The sequence below is a fragment of the Oncorhynchus nerka genome, linkage group LG21, assembly GCF_034236695.1.
Source record: "Oncorhynchus nerka isolate Pitt River linkage group LG21, Oner_Uvic_2.0, whole genome shotgun sequence".
Lineage (NCBI taxonomy): Eukaryota > Metazoa > Chordata > Actinopteri > Salmoniformes > Salmonidae > Oncorhynchus > Oncorhynchus nerka.
In genome coordinates this window covers 13,758,634-13,779,571 of record NC_088416.1, presented here as the reverse complement: position 1 = coordinate 13,779,571, position 20,938 = coordinate 13,758,634, and the positions used below count along the sequence as shown (strand labels likewise).

General features: G+C 41.4%; 1 protein-coding gene across 2 annotated transcripts in view; it reads left to right on the top strand.

Moving 5' to 3' along the window:
• The window catches only part of LOC115115313 (zinc finger protein 501-like), a 37,970-nt gene extending 20,002 nt beyond the window's left edge, over positions 1–17,968 (top strand). Inside the window, exon 2 of one of the 2 annotated variants that reach the window (XM_065006325.1) lies at positions 10,998–17,968. In XM_065006325.1, coding sequence (XP_064862397.1) covers positions 10,998–12,127 — 1,130 coding nt within the window. In that variant the 3' untranslated portion in view covers positions 12,128–17,968. Of the gene's footprint in view, positions 1–8,655; positions 8,730–10,997 lie in introns of those variants that run through there. The other variant, XM_065006326.1, reaches the window with a different exon arrangement.
• Positions 17,969–20,938: the final 2,970 nt, after the last annotated feature.

Genomic DNA, 20,938 nt, shown 5'->3' with positions numbered 1-20,938 from the left:
ATACAACCTACTGTATCGCTCTGGATAAGAGCGTCTGCTAAATGACTTAAATGTAAATGTAAATGTAACCAACTGGCATGACCTAGAGAGATAAAACCTACTGTAACCTACTGGCATGACCTAGAGAGTTACAACCTACTGTAACCTATTGGCATGACCTAGAGAGATACAACCTACTGTAACCTACTGGCATGACCAAGAGAGATACAACCTACTGTATCCTACTGCCATGACCTAGAGAGATACAACCTACTGTAACCTACTGACATGACCTAGAGAGATACAACCTACTGTAGCCTACTGGCATGTCCTAGAGAGGTACAACCTACTGTAGCCTACTGGCATGACCTAGAGAGATATAACCACTTGGATACAACCTACTGTCGTCTACTGGCATGACCTAGAGAGATACAACCTACTGCAACCTACTGGCATGACCTAGAGAGATACAACCTACTGTAACCTACTGCCATGACCTAGAGAGATACAACCTATTGTAACCTACTGGCATGACCTAGAGAGATACACCTACTGTAGCCTACTGGCATGTCCTAGAGAGTTACAACCTACTGTAGCCTACTGGCATGACCTAGAGAGATATAACCATTTGGATACAACCTACTGTAACCTACTGGCATGACCTAGAGAGATACAACCTACTGTAACCTACTGGCATGACCAAGGCAGATACAACCTACTGTAATCTACTGGCATGACCTAGAGCAATACAACCTACTATAGCCTACTGCCATGACCTAGAGAGATACAACCTTCTGTAGTCTACTGGCATGACCTAGAGAGATACAACCTACTCTAACCTACTGGCATGACCTAGAGCGATACAACCTACTGTAACCTACTGCCATGGCCTAGAGAGATACGACCTACTGTAACCTACTGCCATGACCTAGAGAGATACAACCTACTGTAACCTACTGACATGACCTAGAGAGATACAACCTACTGTAGCCTACTGGCATGTCCTAGAGAGGTACAACCTACTGTAGCCTACTGGCATGACCTAGAGAGATGCAACCTACTGGCATGACCTAGAGAGATACAACCTACTGTAACCTACTGCCATGACCTAGAGAGATACAACATACTGTAACCTACTGGCATGACCTAGAGAGATACACCTACTGTAGCCTACTGGCATGTCCTAGAGAGTTACAACCTACTGTAGCCTACTGGCATGACCTAGAGAGATATAACCATTTGGATACAACCTACTGTAACCTACTGGCATGACCGAGGCAGATACAACCTACTGTAACCTACTGGCATGACCTAGAGCAATACAACCTACTCTAACCTACTGCCATGACCTAGAGAGAAACAACCTACTGTAACCTACTGCCATGGCCTAGAGAGATACGACCTACTGTAACCTACTGCCATGACCTAGAGAGATACAACCTACTGTAACCTACTGGCATGACCTAGAGAGATACACCTACTGTAGCCTACTGGCATGTCCTAGAGAGTTACAACCTACTGTAGCCTACTGGCATGACCTAGAGAGATAACTTTGATACAACCTACTGTAACCTACTGGCATGACCTAGAGAGATACAACCTACTGTAACCTACTGGCATGACCTAGAGAGATACAACCTACTGTAACCTACTGCCATGACCTAGAGAGATACAACCTACTGTAACCTACTGGCATGACCTAGAGAGATACAACCTACTGTAGTTTACTGGCATGACCTAGAGAGATACAACCTACTGTAACCTACTGGCATGACCTAGAGCGATACAACCTACTGTAACCTACTGGCATGACCTAGAGAGATACAACCTACTGTAACCTACTGCCATGACCTAGAGAGATACAACCTACTGTAACCTACTGGCATGACCTAGAGAGTTACAACCTACTGTGGACTACTGGCATGACCTAGAGAGATACAACCTACTGTGGACTACTGGCATGACTTAGAGAGATACAACCTACTGTAACCAACTGGCATGACCTAGAGAGATACAACCTACTGTAACCTACTGGCATGACCTAGAGAGATATAACTACTTGGATACAACCTACTGTCGTCTACTGGCATGACCTAGAGAGATACAACCTACTGTAACCTACTGGCATGACCTAGAGAGATACAACCTACTGTAACCTACTGCCATGACCTAGAGAGATACAACCTACTGTAACCTACTGGCATGACCTAGAGAGATACAACCTACTGTAGTTTACTGGCATGACCTAGAGAGATACAACCTACTGTAACCTACTGGCATGACCTAGAGCGATACAACCTACTGTAACCTACTGGCATGACCTAGAGCGATACAACCTACTGTAACCTACTGCCATGACCTAGAGAGATACAACCTACTGTAACCTACTGGCATGACCTAGAGAGTTACAACCTACTGTGGACTACTGGCATGACCTAGAGAGATACAACCTACTGTGGACTACTGGCATGACTTAGAGAGATACAACCTACTGTAACCAACTGGCATGACCTAGAGAGATACAACCTACTGTAACCTACTGGCATGACCTAGAAGTTACAACCTACTGTAACCTACTGGCATGACCTAGAGAGATACACCTACTGTAGCCTACTGGCATGTCCTAGAGAGTTACAACCTACTGTAGCCTACTGGCATGACCTAGAGAGATATAACCACTTGGATACAACCTACTGTCATCTACTGGCATGACCTAGAGAGATACAACCTACTGTAACCTACTGGCATTACCTAGAGAGATACAACCTACTGTAACCTACTGCCATGACCTAGAGAGATACAACCTACTGTAACCTACTGCCATGACCTAGAGAGATACAACCTACTGTAACCTACTGGCATGACCTAGAGAGATACAACCTACTGTAGTTTACTGGCATGACCTAGAGAGATACAACCTACTGTAACCTACTGGCATGACCTAGAGCGATACAACCTACTGTAACCTACTGCCATGACCTAGAGAGATACAACCTACTGTAACCTACTGGCATGACCTAGAGAGTTACAACCTACTGTGGACTACTGGCATGACCTAGAGAGATACAACCTACTGTAACCTACTGGCATGACCTAGAAGTTACAACCTACTGTAACCTACTGCCATGACCTAGAGAGATACAACCTACTGTAACCTACTGGCATGACCTAGAGAGTTACAACCTACTGTAGCCTACTGGCATGACCTAGAGAGATATAACCATTTGGATACAACCTACTGTAACCTACTGGCATGACCTAGAGAGATACAACCTACTGTAACCTACTGGCATGACCAAGGCAGATACAACCTACTGTAACCTACTGGCATGACCTAGAGAGTTACAACTTACTATAGCCTACTGCCATGACCTAGAGAGATACAACCTTCTGTAGTCTACTGGCATGACCTAGAGAGATACAACCTACTCTAACCTACTGGCATGACCTAGAGCGATACAACCTACTGTAACCTACTGCCATGGCCTAGAGAGATACGACCTACTGTAACCTACTGACATGACCTAGAGAGATACAACCTACTGTAGCCTACTGGCATGTCCTAGAGAGGTACAACCTACTGTAGCCTACTGGCATGACCTAGAGAGATATAACCACTTGGATACAACCTACTGTCGTCTACAGGCATGACCTAGAGAGATGCAACCTACTGGCATGACCTAGAGAGATACAACCTACTGTAACCTACTGCCATGACCTAGAGAGATACAACCTACTGTAACCTACTGGCATGACCGAGGCAGATACAACCTACTGTAACCTACTGGCATGACCTAGAGCAATACAACCTACTCTAACCTACTGCCATGACCTAGAGAGAAACAACCTACTGTAACCTACTGCCATGGCCTAGAGAGATACGACCTACTGTAACCTACTGCCATGACCTAGAGAGATACAACCTACTGTAACCTACTGGCATGACCTAGAGAGATACACCTACTGTAGCCTACTGGCATGTCCTAGAGAGTTACAACATACTGTAGCCTACTGGCATGACCTAGAGAGATATAACCACTTGGATACAACCTACTGTCGTCTACTGGCATGACCTAGAGAGATACAACCTACTGTAACCTACTGCCATGACCTAGAGAGATACAACCTACTGTAACCTACTGCCATGACCTAGAGAGATACAACCTACTGTAACCTACTGGCATGACCTAGAGAGATACAACCTACTGTAGTTTACTGGCATGACCTAGAGAGATACAACCTACTGTAACCTACTGGCATGACCTAGAGCGATACAACCTACTGTAACCTACTGCCATGACCTAGAGAGATACAACCTACTGTAACCTACTGGCATGACCTAGAGAGTTACAACCTACTGTGGACTACTGGCATGACCTAGAGAGATACAACCTACTGTAACCTACTGGCATGACCTAGAAGTTACAACCTACTGTAACCTACTGCCATGACCTAGAGAGATACAACCTACTGTAACCTACTGGCATGACCTAGAGAGTTACAACCTACTGTAGCCTACTGGCATGACCTAGAGAGATATAACCATTTGGATACAACCTACTGTAACCTACTGGCATGACCTAGAGAGATACAACCTACTGTAACCTACTGGCATGACCAAGGCAGATACAACCTACTGTAACCTACTGGCATGACCTAGAGAGTTACAACTTACTATAGCCTACTGCCATGACCTAGAGAGATACAACCTTCTGTAGTCTACTGGCATGACCTAGAGAGATACAACCTACTCTAACCTACTGGCATGACCTAGAGCGATACAACCTACTGTAACCTACTGCCATGGCCTAGAGAGATACGACCTACTGTAACCTACTGACATGACCTAGAGAGATACAACCTACTGTAGCCTACTGGCATGTCCTAGAGAGGTACAACCTACTGTAGCCTACTGGCATGACCTAGAGAGATATAACCACTTGGATACAACCTACTGTCGTCTACAGGCATGACCTAGAGAGATGCAACCTACTGGCATGACCTAGAGAGATACAACCTACTGTAACCTACTGCCATGACCTAGAGAGATACAACATACTGTAACCTACTGGCATGACCGAGGCAGATACAACCTACTGTAACCTACTGGCATGACCTAGAGCAATACAACCTACTGGCATGACCTAACCTACTGCCATGACCTAGAGAGAAACAACCTACTGTAACCTACTGCCATGGCCTAGAGAGATACGACCTACTGTAACCTACTGCCATGACCTAGAGAGATACAACCTACTGTAACCTACTGGCATGACCTAGAGAGATACACCTACTGTAGCCTACTGGCATGTCCCTACTGTAGCCTACTGGCATGACCTAGAGAGATATAACCACTTGGATACAACCTACTGTAACCTACTGGCATGACCTAGAGAGATACAACCTACTGTAACCTACTGCCATGACCTAGAGAGATACAACCTACTGTAACCTACTGGCATGACCTAGAGAGATACAACCTACTGTAGTTTACTGGCATGACCTAGAGAGATACAACCTACTGTAACCTACTGGCATGACCTAGAGAGATACAACCTACTGTAACCTACTGCCATGACCTAGAGAGATACAACCTACTGTAACCTACTGGCATGACCTAGAGAGTTACAACCTACTGTAACCAACTGGCATGACCTAGAGAGATACAACCTACTGTAACCTACTGGCATGACCTAGAAGTTACAACCTACTGTAACCTACTGGCATGACCTAGAGAGATACACCTACTGTAGCCTACTGGCATGTCCTAGAGAGTTACAACCTACTGTAGCCTACTGGCATGACCTAGAGAGATATAACCACTTGGATACAACCTACTGTCGTCTACTGGCATGACCTAGAGAGATACAACCTACTGTAACCTACTGGCATGACCTAGAGAGATACAACCTACTGTAACCTACTGCCATGACCTAGAGAGATACAACCTACTGTAACCTACTGGCATGACCTAGAGAGATACACCTACTGTAGCCTACTGGCATTTCCTAGAGAGTTACAACCTACTGTAGCCTACTGGCATGTCCTAGATAGATACAACCTACTGTAACCTACTGACATGACCTAGAGAGATACAACCTACTGTAACCTACTGGCATGTTACAACTACTGGCATGAGAGAGATACAACCTACTGTAGCCTACTGGCATGTCCTAGAGAGTACAACCTACTGTAGCCTACTGGCATGACCTAGAGAGATATAACCACTTGGATACAACCTACTGTCGTCTACAGGCATGACCTAGAGAGATGCAACCTACTGGCATGACCTAGAGAGATACAACCTACTGTAACCTACTGCCATGACCTAGAGAGATACAACCTACTGTAACCTACTGGCATGACCGAGGCAGATACAACCTACTGTAACCTACTGGCATGACCTAGAGCAATACAACCTACTCTAACCTACTGCCATGACCTAGAGAGAAACAACCTACTGTAACCTACTGCCATGGCCTAGAGAGATACGACCTACTGTAACCTACTGCCATGACCTAGAGAGATACAACCTACTGTAACCTACTGGCATGACCTAGAGAGATACACCTACTGTAGCCTACTGGCATGTCCTAGAGAGTTACAACCTACTGTAGCCTACTGGCATGACCTAGAGAGATATAACCACTTGGATACAACCTACTGTCGTCTACTGGCATGACCTAGAGAGATACAACCTACTGTAACCTACTGCCATGACCTAGAGAGATACAACCTACTGTAACCTACTGGCATGACCTAGAGAGATACAACCTACTGTAGTTTACTGGCATGACCTAGAGAGATACAACCTACTGTAACCTACTGGCATGACCTAGAGCGATACAACCTACTGTAACCTACTGCCATGACCTAGAGAGATACAACCTACTGTAACCTACTGGCATGACCTAGAGAGTTACAACCTACTGTAACCAACTGGCATGACCTAGAGAGATACAACCTACTGTAACCTACTGGCATGACCTAGAAGTTACAACCTACTGTAACCTACTGGCATGACCTAGAGAGATACACCTACTGTAGCCTACTGACATGTCCTAGAGAGTTACAACCTACTGTAGCCTACTGGCATGACCTAGAGAGATATAACCACTTGGATACAACCTACTGTCGTCTACTGGCATGACCTAGAGAGATACAACCTACTGTAACCTACTGGCATGACCTAGAGAGATACAACCTACTGTAACCTACTGCCATGACCTAGAGAGATACAACCTACTGTAACCTACTGGCATGACCTAGAGAGATACACCTACTGTAGCCTACTGGCATTTCCTAGAGAGTTACAACCTACTGTAGCCTACTGGCATGTCCTAGATAGATACAACCTACTGTAACCTACTGACATGACCTAGAGAGATACAACCTACTGTAACCTACTGGCATGACCGAGAGAGTTACAACTTACTGGCATGACCTAGAGAGTTGCAACCTACTGTAGCCTACTGGCATGACCTAGAGAGATAAAACCACTTGGATACAGTCTACTGTAGTCTACTGGCTTGACTTAGAGAGATACAACCTACTGTAGCCTACTGGCATGACCCAACGGTGATAGAACCACTGGTATACAAGCATTTAAACTTTTTTCTCACTTTTTGGGGTATTGTGATGTCATTATGAGGTATTGTCTGAAGATTGATCATTTAAAAAAATTGTAATCCATTTTAGAGTAAGGCTGTAACGTAACAAAATGTGTAAAAGGGGAAGGGTTCTGAATGCATGTATGTTGTATGTTCTAGGACTGTCCCAGATAACAAAAATACTATTTTCTTTCTACCAATTAATTGGTTGAAATGTTATTACGTGTGATTCTTCATATAGACGCACCCCATGTGTTTAATCAAATCAACAGTATGTGTTGAATCAAATCAACTGTTTGTGCGGATCTTGAACTGAACTGATACTTCAAGCGTTTGATTAAATAATTAACACAAATGACTTGAGGAAGCCAGAGATCAATATAACCAGAAGGAAATAACCAGCCGACCTGCTGCTGGCCTTCCTAAAATCTGACGTTATGCTCCTCGGTAAAGTCTGAGCCTCACGCTCATCACCTGTGGAAGGCCGGGCTTCCAGCGAGGCGTGGATTTAATAGTATGTTGTACCGAGCAACTGGCATGACCTTGTACCGAGTACAGTAGTTATAGTCATAACGTTAAGCTTGTCATATGTTAAACTTAAATACTGGATCTTGCTGTCAGACAGTTTTTTTTGTATTCAGATCTCTGAAATGCTCTCTACCTACTTAACATTTAGTGTCTCCCTGTGTTACGCTGGGAAAACAGTTTTCATGAGCACAGAAATACTAAATCATTTCAGAGTTTGCTAAATCCGAGAGTCACCTTAAGTTGATTCACAACACCCAAATGGATACTGTCTTTAACGCGGTTCTTCAATATTTACACATAATTCTTAATACTGTAGCTGTTTAGTTACAGTCACATGTTCAACTATCATCAGCTGATCCAGGAAATCATTTTCTGAATGACAGTCACATGACAAACATCACGACATGCAACAACAACCAAAGTGCTTCTTCATTCATTACTCTGGTAAAGACAGTTATGCCGTTGCTCCATGTTGGATCCAACATCCCTAACAAATTGATGTTTATAATGTGTTATTGTCTGCTATGTTTCAACACAGAGATACTTAGCTCTCCATGAGGAGACTGGTGGCAGGCTGAATACCTGTTATGTGAGTGCAGCAAGGAGCCATGGTAAGGTGCTAAGCGTATCTTACAAAAAACAATCAATCTGAACATAATCACTAGTTAACTACACATGGTTGATGATTTTACTAGTTTATCTAGCTTGTCCTGCTCTGCATATAATCAATGCGTTGCCTGTTAATTTATCATTGAATCACAGCCTACTTCGCCAAATGGGTGATTTAACAAGCACATTTGCAAATAAAGCAGTCGTTGACCAATGTGTACCTACCTAACCATAAACATCAATGCCTTTCTTAAAATCAATACACAAATATATATTTTTAATCCTGCATATTTAGTTAATATTGCCTGCTAACATGAATTTATTTTAACTAGGGTAATTGTGTCACTTCTCTTGCGTTCTGTTTAACTGAGTCAGGGTATATGCAGCAGTTTGTGCCAGCTGGCTCGTTGCGAACTGTGTGAAGACTATTTCTTCCTAACAAAGACAGCCAACAACGCCAAACGGGGGATGATTTAACAAAAGCGCATTTGCGAAGAAAAAAAAAAATCGTTGCACGAATGTACCTAACCATAAACATCAATGCCTTTCTTAAAATCAATGCACAGAAGAATATTTTTTTTTAAACCTGAATATTTAGTTAAAAGAAATTCATGTTACCAGGCAATATTAAACTAGGGAAATTGTGTCACTTCTCTTGCGTTCATTGCACGCAGAGTCAGGGTATATGCAACAGTTTGGGCTGCCTGGCTCGTTGTGAACTAATTTGCCAGCATTTTACGTAAGTATGACATAACATTGACGGTTGTGCAATGTAACAGCAATATTTAGACTTATGGATGCCACCCTTTAGATAAAATACGGAACGGTTCGTATTTCACTGAAAGAATAAACGTCTTGTTTTCGAAATTATAGTTTCCGTATTTGACCATATTAATGACCTAAGGCTCTTGTTTCTGTGTGTTATATTATAATTAAGTCAATGATAGAGCAGTCTGACTGAGCGGTGGTAGGCAGCATTAGGCTCGTAAGCATTCATTCAAACAGCACTTTACTGCGTTTGCAGGCAGCTCTTCGCAATGCTTCAAGCATTGTGTTGTTTATGACTTCAAGCCTATCAACTCCCGAGATTAGGCTGGCAATACCAAAGTACCTAGTAGAACATCCAATAGTCAAAGTTATATGAAATCCAAATGGTATAGAGAGAAATAGTCCTATAATGACTACAACCTAAAACTTCTTACCTGGGAATATTGAAGACTCATATGTTAAAAGGAACCACCAGCTTTCATATGTTCTCATGTTCTGAGCAAGGAACTGAAACGTTAGCTTTTTTACATGGCACATATTTTACATGGCACATATTGCACTATTACTTTCTTCTCCAACACTATGTTTTTGCATTATTTAAACCAAATTGAACATGTTTCATTGTTTATTTGTGACTAAATTAATTTTATTGATGTATTATATTAAGTTAAAATAAGTGTTCATTCAGTATTGTTGTAATTGTCATTATTACAAAAATATATATATATATATATAAATAAATTGTACAATTAATAGGTATCGGCTTTTTTTTGGTCCTCCAATAATCGGTATCGGCGTTGAAAAATCATATTCGGTCGACCTCTAGTGTAGAGAACTGTTCCTTGATGGATATGCTATTGTACGACACCCAGAGCTATTTTCCTTTATTCAGGACATTTATAATGACAACACATTACAGAGTAGCCTAGTGGGATTATTGACTAAATTATCTGGTGATCAGGTTATGAAATGTCATGACAAAGACATTTTAGTTTCCATGTTTCACCTGAAATATTAAATGATATATAGTCCAAGGTCTATATTGTTGTTAGGTGAAGTTATGGGTCTTACTGTATGTCTATGGTATTGGTATAACAAGGCAGATATACTACATCCATAACCAGCGGTTTCCTCATTAGCAGGGAGGAGTTTCTACAACCAAATTGTTTGTGCATCGCCCTCGTGTGCCAATTTTAGCAAACACAGAAAGGGGCCTATATTGGAGACCAAACGTCTTCTGGCACACTGCTTAGGGTTTCAACAAGTTGAATAACTTATTTCTAGCCTACAATAATTGATGTTACTACTGATGTGAAAACAAGACAACATTTTACTGTAGTTTCTGACTTGACTGTCTTAAGACGATTGTCAAATAATTTTAACATTCATTACAGACGTCAATTGTTTGTACAACATCATGGCTACGCGGTTGGCATCACCTTTTACAGTGGATTTCTGCTGTTGTGGGCCTTAAACCACCTGTCTGACTTGTTGTTCACACAGGAGAGAGACGGGACTATCATGGATCCTCTGGGGAGCCTCAACAACAACATGATGCTGACGAGGCAGAGCAGAGTCTCTCCACATCAGAACACCTCAAGAAACACCAGCAGAGACCCGCTAGGAAGAAATCTATTTGCTGCTCTGACTGTGGGAAATGTTGCAAATCTTCATCAGATCTTAAAATACACCAACGAGTACACACAGCAGAGAAACCATACTGCTGCTCTGACTGCGGGAAATGTTTCTCAAGATCAAATTCACTAAAAGGACACCTGAGAATTCACACTGGAGAGAAATCTCACCACTGTTTTGATTGTGGGAAGAGTTACTTAAGATTAAAATCACTGAAAGTACACATGAGAATTCACACTGGAGAGAAACCTTACAGCTGTGATCAATGTGGGAAGAGTTTTACTCTATCTAGCTATCTGATTATACACCAGAGAACACATACAGGAGAGAAACCGTACAGCTGTTCTCAATGTGGGAAGAGTTTTACTCAGTCAAGCAACCTGTTATCACACCAGAGAAAACACACAGGGGAGAAATCGTATAGCTGTACTCAATGTGGGAAGAGTTTTACTCAGTCAAGCACCCTGTTATCACACCAGAGAACACACACAGGAGATAAACCTTATTGCTGTGATCAATGTGGGAAGAGTTTTACTACATCTAGCCATCGGATTGTACACCAGAGAACACACACAGGAGAGAAACCTTATAGCTGTACTCAATGTGGGAAGTGTTTCACTCACTTATGCAGCCTGTTATCACATCAGAGAAAACACACAGGAGAGAAATCGTATAGCTGTACTCAATGTGGGAAGAGTTTTACTCAGTCAAGCAACCTGGTATCCCACCAGAGAACACACACAGGCGAGAAACCTTATAGCTGTGATCAATGTGGGAAGAGTTTTACTTCATCTAGCAGTCTTATTGTACACCAGAGAACACACACAGGAGAGAAACCTTATAGCTGTGATCAATGTGAGAAGAGTTTTGTTACATCTAGCCGTCTTATTGTACACCAGAGAACACACACAGGAGAGAAACCTCATAGCTGTGCTCAATGTGACAGGAGATACTCTGATAAAAGATCTCTGATCAAACATCAGAAAATACATACATGAAGGAGTTGTTTCATTCTATCAATGAATTAATGTCACAATGTAGAATGCTTTAACATTGTAGAAGGAGTGTTTTAATTATGTCACAATCTAGATGCCTAATCGTTTGCCCCGTGTTCTATTGATTTCAGCCTGATATGGATATTAGACTCAGGGGGAAAATCCAGGCTCTGATTTGAAAGAGTACTATTTATGTGATTTAACAAAAAGTGACTGACACAAAAAGAGCTGTGTAACACTTACCATGTTGGTTACCCACTAGAATCAAAATGCAACACTTCAAAATGTAGTGATCTGCTTTATACAAATTGTCCTCTAACCAGGGATGTACACATTACTCCTAGATTCCGTGTGGTTTTTGAGCTGTTAGTTTTAACAGGACGTGCAACCTTATCTCCCCACTCTCACGCAATTGATTTCAACATATCGTTGAGTGATGAAAAATAAGTGTTGCGTTCCTTTGTTAAGCGACCCCTACATTTAAATGCATCACTCCAAAATGTAGCTGACTCTTCTGCAGGTTGTCCTGTAACCAGTGAGGTAAAAGATATCTCCCATTTCCATGTGTTTTTTTTAGCTGTGTTAGTTTCAACATCACATACAACCTACTTTACCCCCTAATCGATTTCAGTGATTTATTGCTACTTGTCAAAACAACAGCGTTTCTGGTGTTTGTGCTGTTTATAAGGAGCTTGTTTAAAAAAATTCAAGTAATATGATTGTTACAGATTTTTGTATTAAGTGAATTATTGCCAATACATATTAATGTACATTTGGTTTTGATATTTCATATTTACAATTCATGTAACATTTAGTAATCTTAACTATCATAATTATTTATGCAACCAGCTGACCATTTTTGGGTACAATTATATTGACATTGTTGCCCTGCTTTTAGAATATCAGGGTTCATTCTCAGATGTGCCAACCCAAATGTACTAGAGCATGACATTGGGGACTGGGCCCCGATCCAACAACATGCCTATCAAGTGAACCCTGAAAAAGAGAGAGAGAGGCTCCGCAGTGAGGTGGAAAATTACTATGGATATTGCCGGAGTTTCCTCTTGAAATCAGACATGTTCGTTTTAAGGAAAACTTGCCGATTGTCTCACGGGTGGGCACTCAAAATGTTTGTGTTTTGCGTTTAGCCAGTGCGTTACCATGGATCACAGTTTATTTTGACTGCACATTTTTCCGTATTGAAGATGAGTGTTGTTTGGTTCTAGAAGCTAGTGAGTTCTAGAAGCTAGTGGGGGAAAACATTTTTTACGTTTGTTTTAATTGTTGACAGCCAGTTGACATCATGTTCATATTGTGGAAGGTGAAGCATTGTGGTTGATTATAATTTAAAAATTAGTTTTAGGATTCTAGAAAGAAAAAGGAGAGAACTAATATGATTGTATATTATTATTTAGATTTTTTTTTCTTGTTTTTTAGTTGTTGACAGCCAGTAGACACCATGTTTATATTGGTGAAGGTGAAGCATTTTAGTTGATATTAATATGAAATGGAAGTTGTTTTCTGTTGATGAGAACTTGTCCAACAAAAATATAGGATATATTTGTTGTCTTAAGGGGGAAGGCTTTGGTTTTTCCATTCATGTTTTGAGGTTGGACTTTAGCCCGTATAGCTCATTAGCACTGTGAGGGAATTTTCTGTTAAACCTTACTAATGCTTGTGTAGTAAAATATAATTCTTTAAGCCGAGGCATTGGGCTTGAGATTGGTAAATAACCTAACTCCTATAACATAGAAAAGTGTGTTGATGTAGGCCTGTTCTAACTAAATCAAATTGTATTTATGTAGCCCTTCTTACATAGCAAAGTGTTGTACAGAAACCCAGCCTAAAACCCGAAACAGCAAGCAATACAGGTGTAGAAGCACGGTAGCTAGGAAAAACTCACTAGAAAGGCCAAAAGCTTGGAAGAAACCTAGAGAGGAACCAGGCTATGAAGGGTGGCCAGTCCTCTTCTGGCTGGGCCGGGTGGAGATTATAACAACATGGCCAAGATGTTCAAATGTTCATAAATGACCAGCATGGTCAAATAATAATTACAGTAGTTGTCGAGGGTGCAACAGGTCAGCACCTCAGGAGTAAATGTCAGTTGGCTTTTCATAGCCGATCATTGAGAGTATCTCTACCGCTCCTGCTGTCTCTAGAGAGTTGAAAACAGCAGGTTTGGGACAGGTAGCACGTCCGGTGAACAGGTCAGGGTTCCATAGCCACAGGCAGAACAGTTGAAACTGGAGCAGCAGCACGGCCAGGTGGACTGGGGACAGCAAGGAGTCATCATGCCAGGTAGTCCTGAGGCATGGTCCTAGGGCTCAGGTCCTCCGAGAGAGCGAAAGAAAGAGAATTAGAGAGAGCATGCTTAAATTCACACAGGACACCGGATAAGACAGGAGAAATACTCCAGATATAACAAACTGACCCTAGCCCCCCGAAACATAAACTACTGCAGCATAAATACTGGAGGCTGAGACATGAGGGGTCAGGAGACACTGTGGCCCCATCCGATTCTAACTGTTCTGGGTGTGTAGAATGAACCCATGATGTTCGGACACTCAGCCAAGAATATGGTAGAAACTGACTGGTTCCTCTTGATCCTCCACAGAGTAAAGGTTATATCCTGCACACCAGTAACATAGCTATTGTTTTGGAGCCTGTTTTGGGGGAAATATTCTGGTGGAGAAATCAGTAAGTAACAAAGTAACATAGATAGTTAAGATGTATTACCTGCAGAATATGCTGATATGAACTATTGACCTCTTGTTATTAGAATGTCTCCTTTCTGACTCTGGTGTTGGCAGCTGCACTTTCCCCCTCAAATGGGCCTCAGTCACTTTGGGTCCAGAGAGGGGAGATGTCAGGCTTATCGATCACATGTCCCTGTTGCTATGCAGAATATCAGCATCGATCACATGTCCCTGTTTGCTAGGCAGAATATCAGTATTGATCACATGTCCCTGTTGCTAGGCAGAATATCAGCAGAGAGTAAGGCAAAGGAGATCTGAAGGAAAAATAGTTTCCATATGTGAACTGTGTGTTTATTGCAAACCATGTGAAGGGATGGCGTGAGTAATGGGGAACCAATCACTTGTCTCCACAATGTCTGTGCGCCGGTCACCTCCTCCTAGGGGGAGATTGTATTTGGGGCCCAAGGTCTGGCACAGGATGTGTGGGGTTGGTGTTTGGAACCATTGTACATCATCTCTGAAGTTGCACCTATCCTGAGATAGTATATAATCCAGAAGCAAGCCTCCTTGTTATAACAAGTCTTTTAATAAAAGTAAAACCTTGATTGATTATTAACTTAGCCTCTCATTATTGATTATGGGTAGAATTTCCACCACAGCACGTAGGGCGAACCGATTGGTATCACCTCTTTAGTCAGAATGTGTTACACCTGTGCTGGCTTGTCCGTCTTGTTAGAGTTGGGTGTTGCATCCAATTGTTAATATTGTAATCAATGACATTTCCTTAGGGTGCTCATTAGTCTTTCAGTTGTTAATCTTCTGTTTTTTATCCTCTTATGTTTGTTGTGTAGTAGATATTTCTGTTTATTTTCATTGTTTTTTTTATACATTTATTCCTGTGAAGACATTGTGTTGCATCCATGTCTGAAATGTGCTGTATAAATAAAGCTTGATTTGATTTGAACATATTGCAAAAGAAATGAACCCAATGACTGACCAATCAACAGACTCTTGCTAAACCAATGAACAAATATGTGCAAAAGCAACACATATCTTGGTCCATCTTAGTATGAAAAACAGTATAAATTCCGTATATCTTCCACTATGTCAAAATAGTGCATGGTATGTACGTTTAGTATCACTTTTCAACCAACCCAGTGCATTTGTTGAAAATGAAAAATGTTGAAATCATCAATAGTCAGAAACAGACTCCATGAGGGTGGTAAATGAGGGCCGGACGTCCACAGGTGGGGGTTGTGCTTACAGCCCAACACCGTGCAGGACGTTTGGCATTTGCCATAGAACACCAAGATTGGCAAATTCGCCACTGGCGCCCTGTGCTCTTCACAGATGAAAGCAGCTTCACACTGAGCACATGTGACAGAGTCTGGAGACGCTGTGGAGAACGTTCTGCTGCCTGCAACATCCTCCAGCATGACCGGTTTGGCGGTGAGTCAGTCGTGGTGTGGGGTCGCATTTCTTTGGGGGGCCGCACAGCCCTCCATGTGCCCGCCAGAGGTAGCCTGACTGCAATTAGGTACCGAGATGAGATCCTCAGACCACTTGTGAGACCATATGCTGGTGCGGTTGGCCCTGGGTTCCTCCTAATGCAAGACAATACTAGACCTCATGTGGCTGGAGTGTGTCAGCAGTTCCTGCAAGAGGAAGGCGTTGATGCTATGGACAGGCCCGCCCGTTCCCCAGACCTGAATCCAATTGAGCACATCTGGGACATCATGTCTCACTCCATCCACCAATGCCATGTTGCACCACAGACTGTCCAGGAGTTGGCAGATGCTGTAGTCCAGATCTGGGAGGAGATCCCTCAGGAGACCATCCGCCACCTCATCAGGAGCATGCCCAGGCGTTGTAGGGAGGTCATACAGGCACGTGGAGGCCACACACACTACTGAGCCTCATTTTGACTTGTTTTAAGGACATTACATCAAAGTTGGATCAGCCTGTAGTGTGGTTTTCGACTTTAATTTTGAGTGTGACTCCAAATCCAGACCCCCATGGGTTGATAAATTTGATTTCCATTGATAATTTTTGTGTGATTTTGTTGTCAGCATATTCAACTATATAAATAAAAAAGTATTTAATAAGAATATTTCATTCATTCAGATCTAGGATGTGTTATTTTAGTGTTCCCTTTATTTTTTTGAGCAGTGTATTTACGTTGTTTGTCAGCTAGCGGTTTGCTAAGTTAGCTTAGAACTAGACTATTTTCCACCATAATTTGCAAATACATTCATTAAAAATCCTACAATGTGAATTTCTGGATTTTTTTTTTCTCATTTTGTCTGTCATAGTTGAAGTATAACTATGGTGAAAATTACAGGCCTCTCTCATCTTTTTAAGTGGGAGAACTTGCACAATTGGTGGCTGACTAAATACTTTTTTGCCCCACTGTAACTATAAAACTCTTACTGGATTTTCTCTGTCCGGATACTACAATTTATATAAAATTGACCTTAAGGCCTGAAAAATCGGGGGGGGGGGTGTCTTCACAGTATGAGAGGAGTTGCTGTTGGAACAGTATAGCTTCCGTCCCTCTCCTCGCCCCGAACCAGGGACCCTCTGCACACATCGACAACAGCCAACCTCGAGGCATCGTTACCCAAAAGCCGCAGCCCTTGCAGAGCAACAACTTCGAGGTCTCAGAGCGAGTGACATCACCGATTGAAATGCTAACTAGCTAGCCATTTCACATCGGTTACTGTTAGAGGAAAATATAGTTTAGATGATAAATTGTATACATTAATGATTAGAACCATTTATGCTAATACTATTATGTTATGATTTGAAAAGTATGGGTTCTTAATTGTACTGTTACTGAAAATGTAAGCAGAAATGAATTGTGTCTGTGTCTCCTGGGAAAGTAAGGAGGAGGGATAAGATCGTTTTTCAAACAGATAAGAATGTTTTGGTTGGATTCCATTAGGAGAGAGAAGTATATCCTTTAGACAGGTTGGAGTGTAGATTTATGAGGGGAGTGAAACTATCTCCAGGACTGGATACTAAGCCATTGTAAGGCTGGGAGAGGGTGTGAAACTGATGACGTCATTTTATGTTCACTTTCTTTAAAATGTAATGTTCTTTGTATTTTGGGTCAGTACTCTCTGGAATTAAACGCTCTTTAACCTGGCTTTTAAGACTGGTCTCGATCTACTTCATGCATAATTAATGAACTTACAACTCATTAAATGAATTAGAAATGAGTGCTAATTGGTTTTGGCAATTAAAACATTAAAGGAATTAAGAATTCCTCTATCAGTTACTCTATATTTATTGAATAAACCTTTTTCCGTAAAGTCAGAGTGAACCAAGGTGTCTGACTATCTGTTGATGTTGAAGAAGCGTCCCGTCCACTAGATTATACGTCACAGTGGCAGAATCACCTGAAAGACACACATCGCCATCTGCTGACTGGAGTTGGTATTGCAGTTGAGAAAATACTTTCAGACAAAAAGCTAAAAAGCGACTGCCCCTAAAAACCAACGACTCCCTTTGACAACGGGCGATGTGGCATCAGAAACATTTATTATTGTGTAAAAATGTACTACAAAGTGTCTCTAAATAGAATAACTTTGGTCATTCCCAGTCAGCACGTGACGTCCAAGGACGTCAAATTATGGGTGATATCAGGTCTGTCTGTTGTGGCCACTATTTCACCACAAAATAGTCATCCCAAATTGGGCTGTGTATAACTATGTAAATGTCTCTCGGACAAGATGACTTTTGTCAATATACACTCTAAAAACTAAAGGTTCCTGGAATATCCTGTAGGGGTTCTTCAAATTAAACTGTGGGGGAACCCCTAAAAGTTATTTGAAGAACCCCTTATCATGGATCCTCTAAGAACCTTTTGGGGTTCATTTTTTAAAATCCCTGTCCACCCTCCCTCCATTATAAAAACATATTTTAATAACAATATTGACAATATTGATTTAAATAATTCATTGTTTTTTTAGTGGAACCACAAATGTGAATTAATATTTACAAAACAATTTACCAAACAAAACACATTACAAAATTGCACCATTTCTGCAGACATGTCAGACCATAATAAATGATACATTTACTTTGTATAGTGCTTTTCATGACATTAAAAAAAAAAAAAAAAAAAAGATTTACAATAAAAACAACATGCATTGAAAATGAATCATAGGTCAACTAACAATATTGTAGACTTTGACTTCAGTTTGTTTTGACTGTTATGTAGGTTAAATGGTTTCAAATCAAATGTATTTGTCACATACACATGGTTAGCAGATGTTAATGCGAGTGTAGCGAAACGCTTGTGCTTCTAGTTCCCGACAATGCAGTAATAACCAACGAGTAATCTAATCTAACAATTCCAAAACTACTACCTTATACACACAAGTGTAAAGGGATAAAGAACATGTACATAAAGATACATGAATGAGTGATGGTACAGAACGGCATAGGCAAGATGCAGTAGATGGTATCGAGTACAGTATATACATATGAGATGAGTAATGTAGAGTATGTAAACATTATATTAAGTAGCATTGTTTAAAGTGGCTAGTGATATATTTTCCATCAATTCCCATTATTAAAGTGGCTGGAGTTGAGTCAGTGTGTTGGCAGCAGCCACTCAATGTTAGTGGCGGCTGTTTAAGAGTCTGATGGCATTTCCAAAATTGGATAGTATTGTACATGTAACGTTTCCAAAATGGGATAGTATTGTCCATGTAACGTTATGCCCCCTTGTGTTTTAATGATATTGCATGCTGTAGCAGGCTATATAAAGAGGAAGACCTCCACTGACGACTCAGTTCGTTGTAACATCTCGTCTGGACAGGTCACCGTCCTTAGTTAGTGAAGTTAGCTAGTTCTTTATCACATAAGTGAGAACTGCTCTAGATTGGAAACTTACATTGATGAGTGTAAAGCCATGTTGGCGTTATGGGAAAGAATATAGTTCAGGGAAATAATCCAAACCTAGTTGTGCCTAGTTAGGACATAAAGTTATCTAGATAGATAACGGTACTGTACTGTAGCTCATACAACGCCGACGGTCAAACCCGGCTTTCTAATATTTACGGTAATTAACTATAGTAACGTTGTGGAATATATTCACAGAAAACCATCATTATCTTCTTTATTCATTATTAGTATGTTATATTATTATATTAATTATTTCGAGACATATTCAGAGCCAAACATCAACCCAATTTAACCTTTTAAACTTGTCACCATCGTTTTCAGTTGTAATTGCGAAGTTCCCGGAAGAAGTCCAGCAACAACGGAGGTTCCTCGATGAACCCACCTTCTAACAAGTTCTTTGAAGAACCTTTTGGGGGTGTTTTTCATTGACCAAGAACCCCACGGTTCTTAGGGCATCTGAGAACAACTCCAGTTGAACCCTTAATTTTTAGAGTTGTAGTCGGCTCTATTTAATCTCAGATTCAAAACATGCTGATTAGCATCAACGATCAAGTCAGCTGCTGCTGCTCCAATACAGTATGAGGTGAGACGGTGAACTGGGCAGTCAGCTGCTGCTGCTCCAATACAGTATGAGGTGAGACGGTGAACTGATGTTGAACTGGGAAGTCAGTCATTCATTCTGTATGAGTCTGGTCTAACATTGTTACTGCACATTGTGGTGGAAATTCTAACCAATCAGGAGAGACTTTGTCATCTCTTCAAACAATCAACCTTTATTTGATAACAATTTCAATAATGTAGCTGGTCAGCCCTACACTCTGTGGCAAGTCAGTTAAGAACAAATTCTTATTTTCAATGGCGGCCTAGGAACAGTGGGTTAACTGCCTGTTCAGGGGCAGAACGACAGATTTGTACCTTGTCAGCTCGGGGGTTTGAACTTGCAACCTTCTGGTTACGAGTCCAACGCTCTAAGAATTTGTTCTTAACTGACTTACCTAGTTAAATAAAGGTAAAAAAATAAAAATAAAACATTCAAAGTAATGGATATGGAGCATCTATGGCCTCAGTTACACCTGGCACCTAAATGTAACTACTGTCATCTGATCACTCCAAGCTGCATTAGGTTCAGATCTAGAAGGATGGGCATTTGACATAGCATGGATGCCACTAAATAGGCTACCCTGCCGCCCCATGTGACTAAATG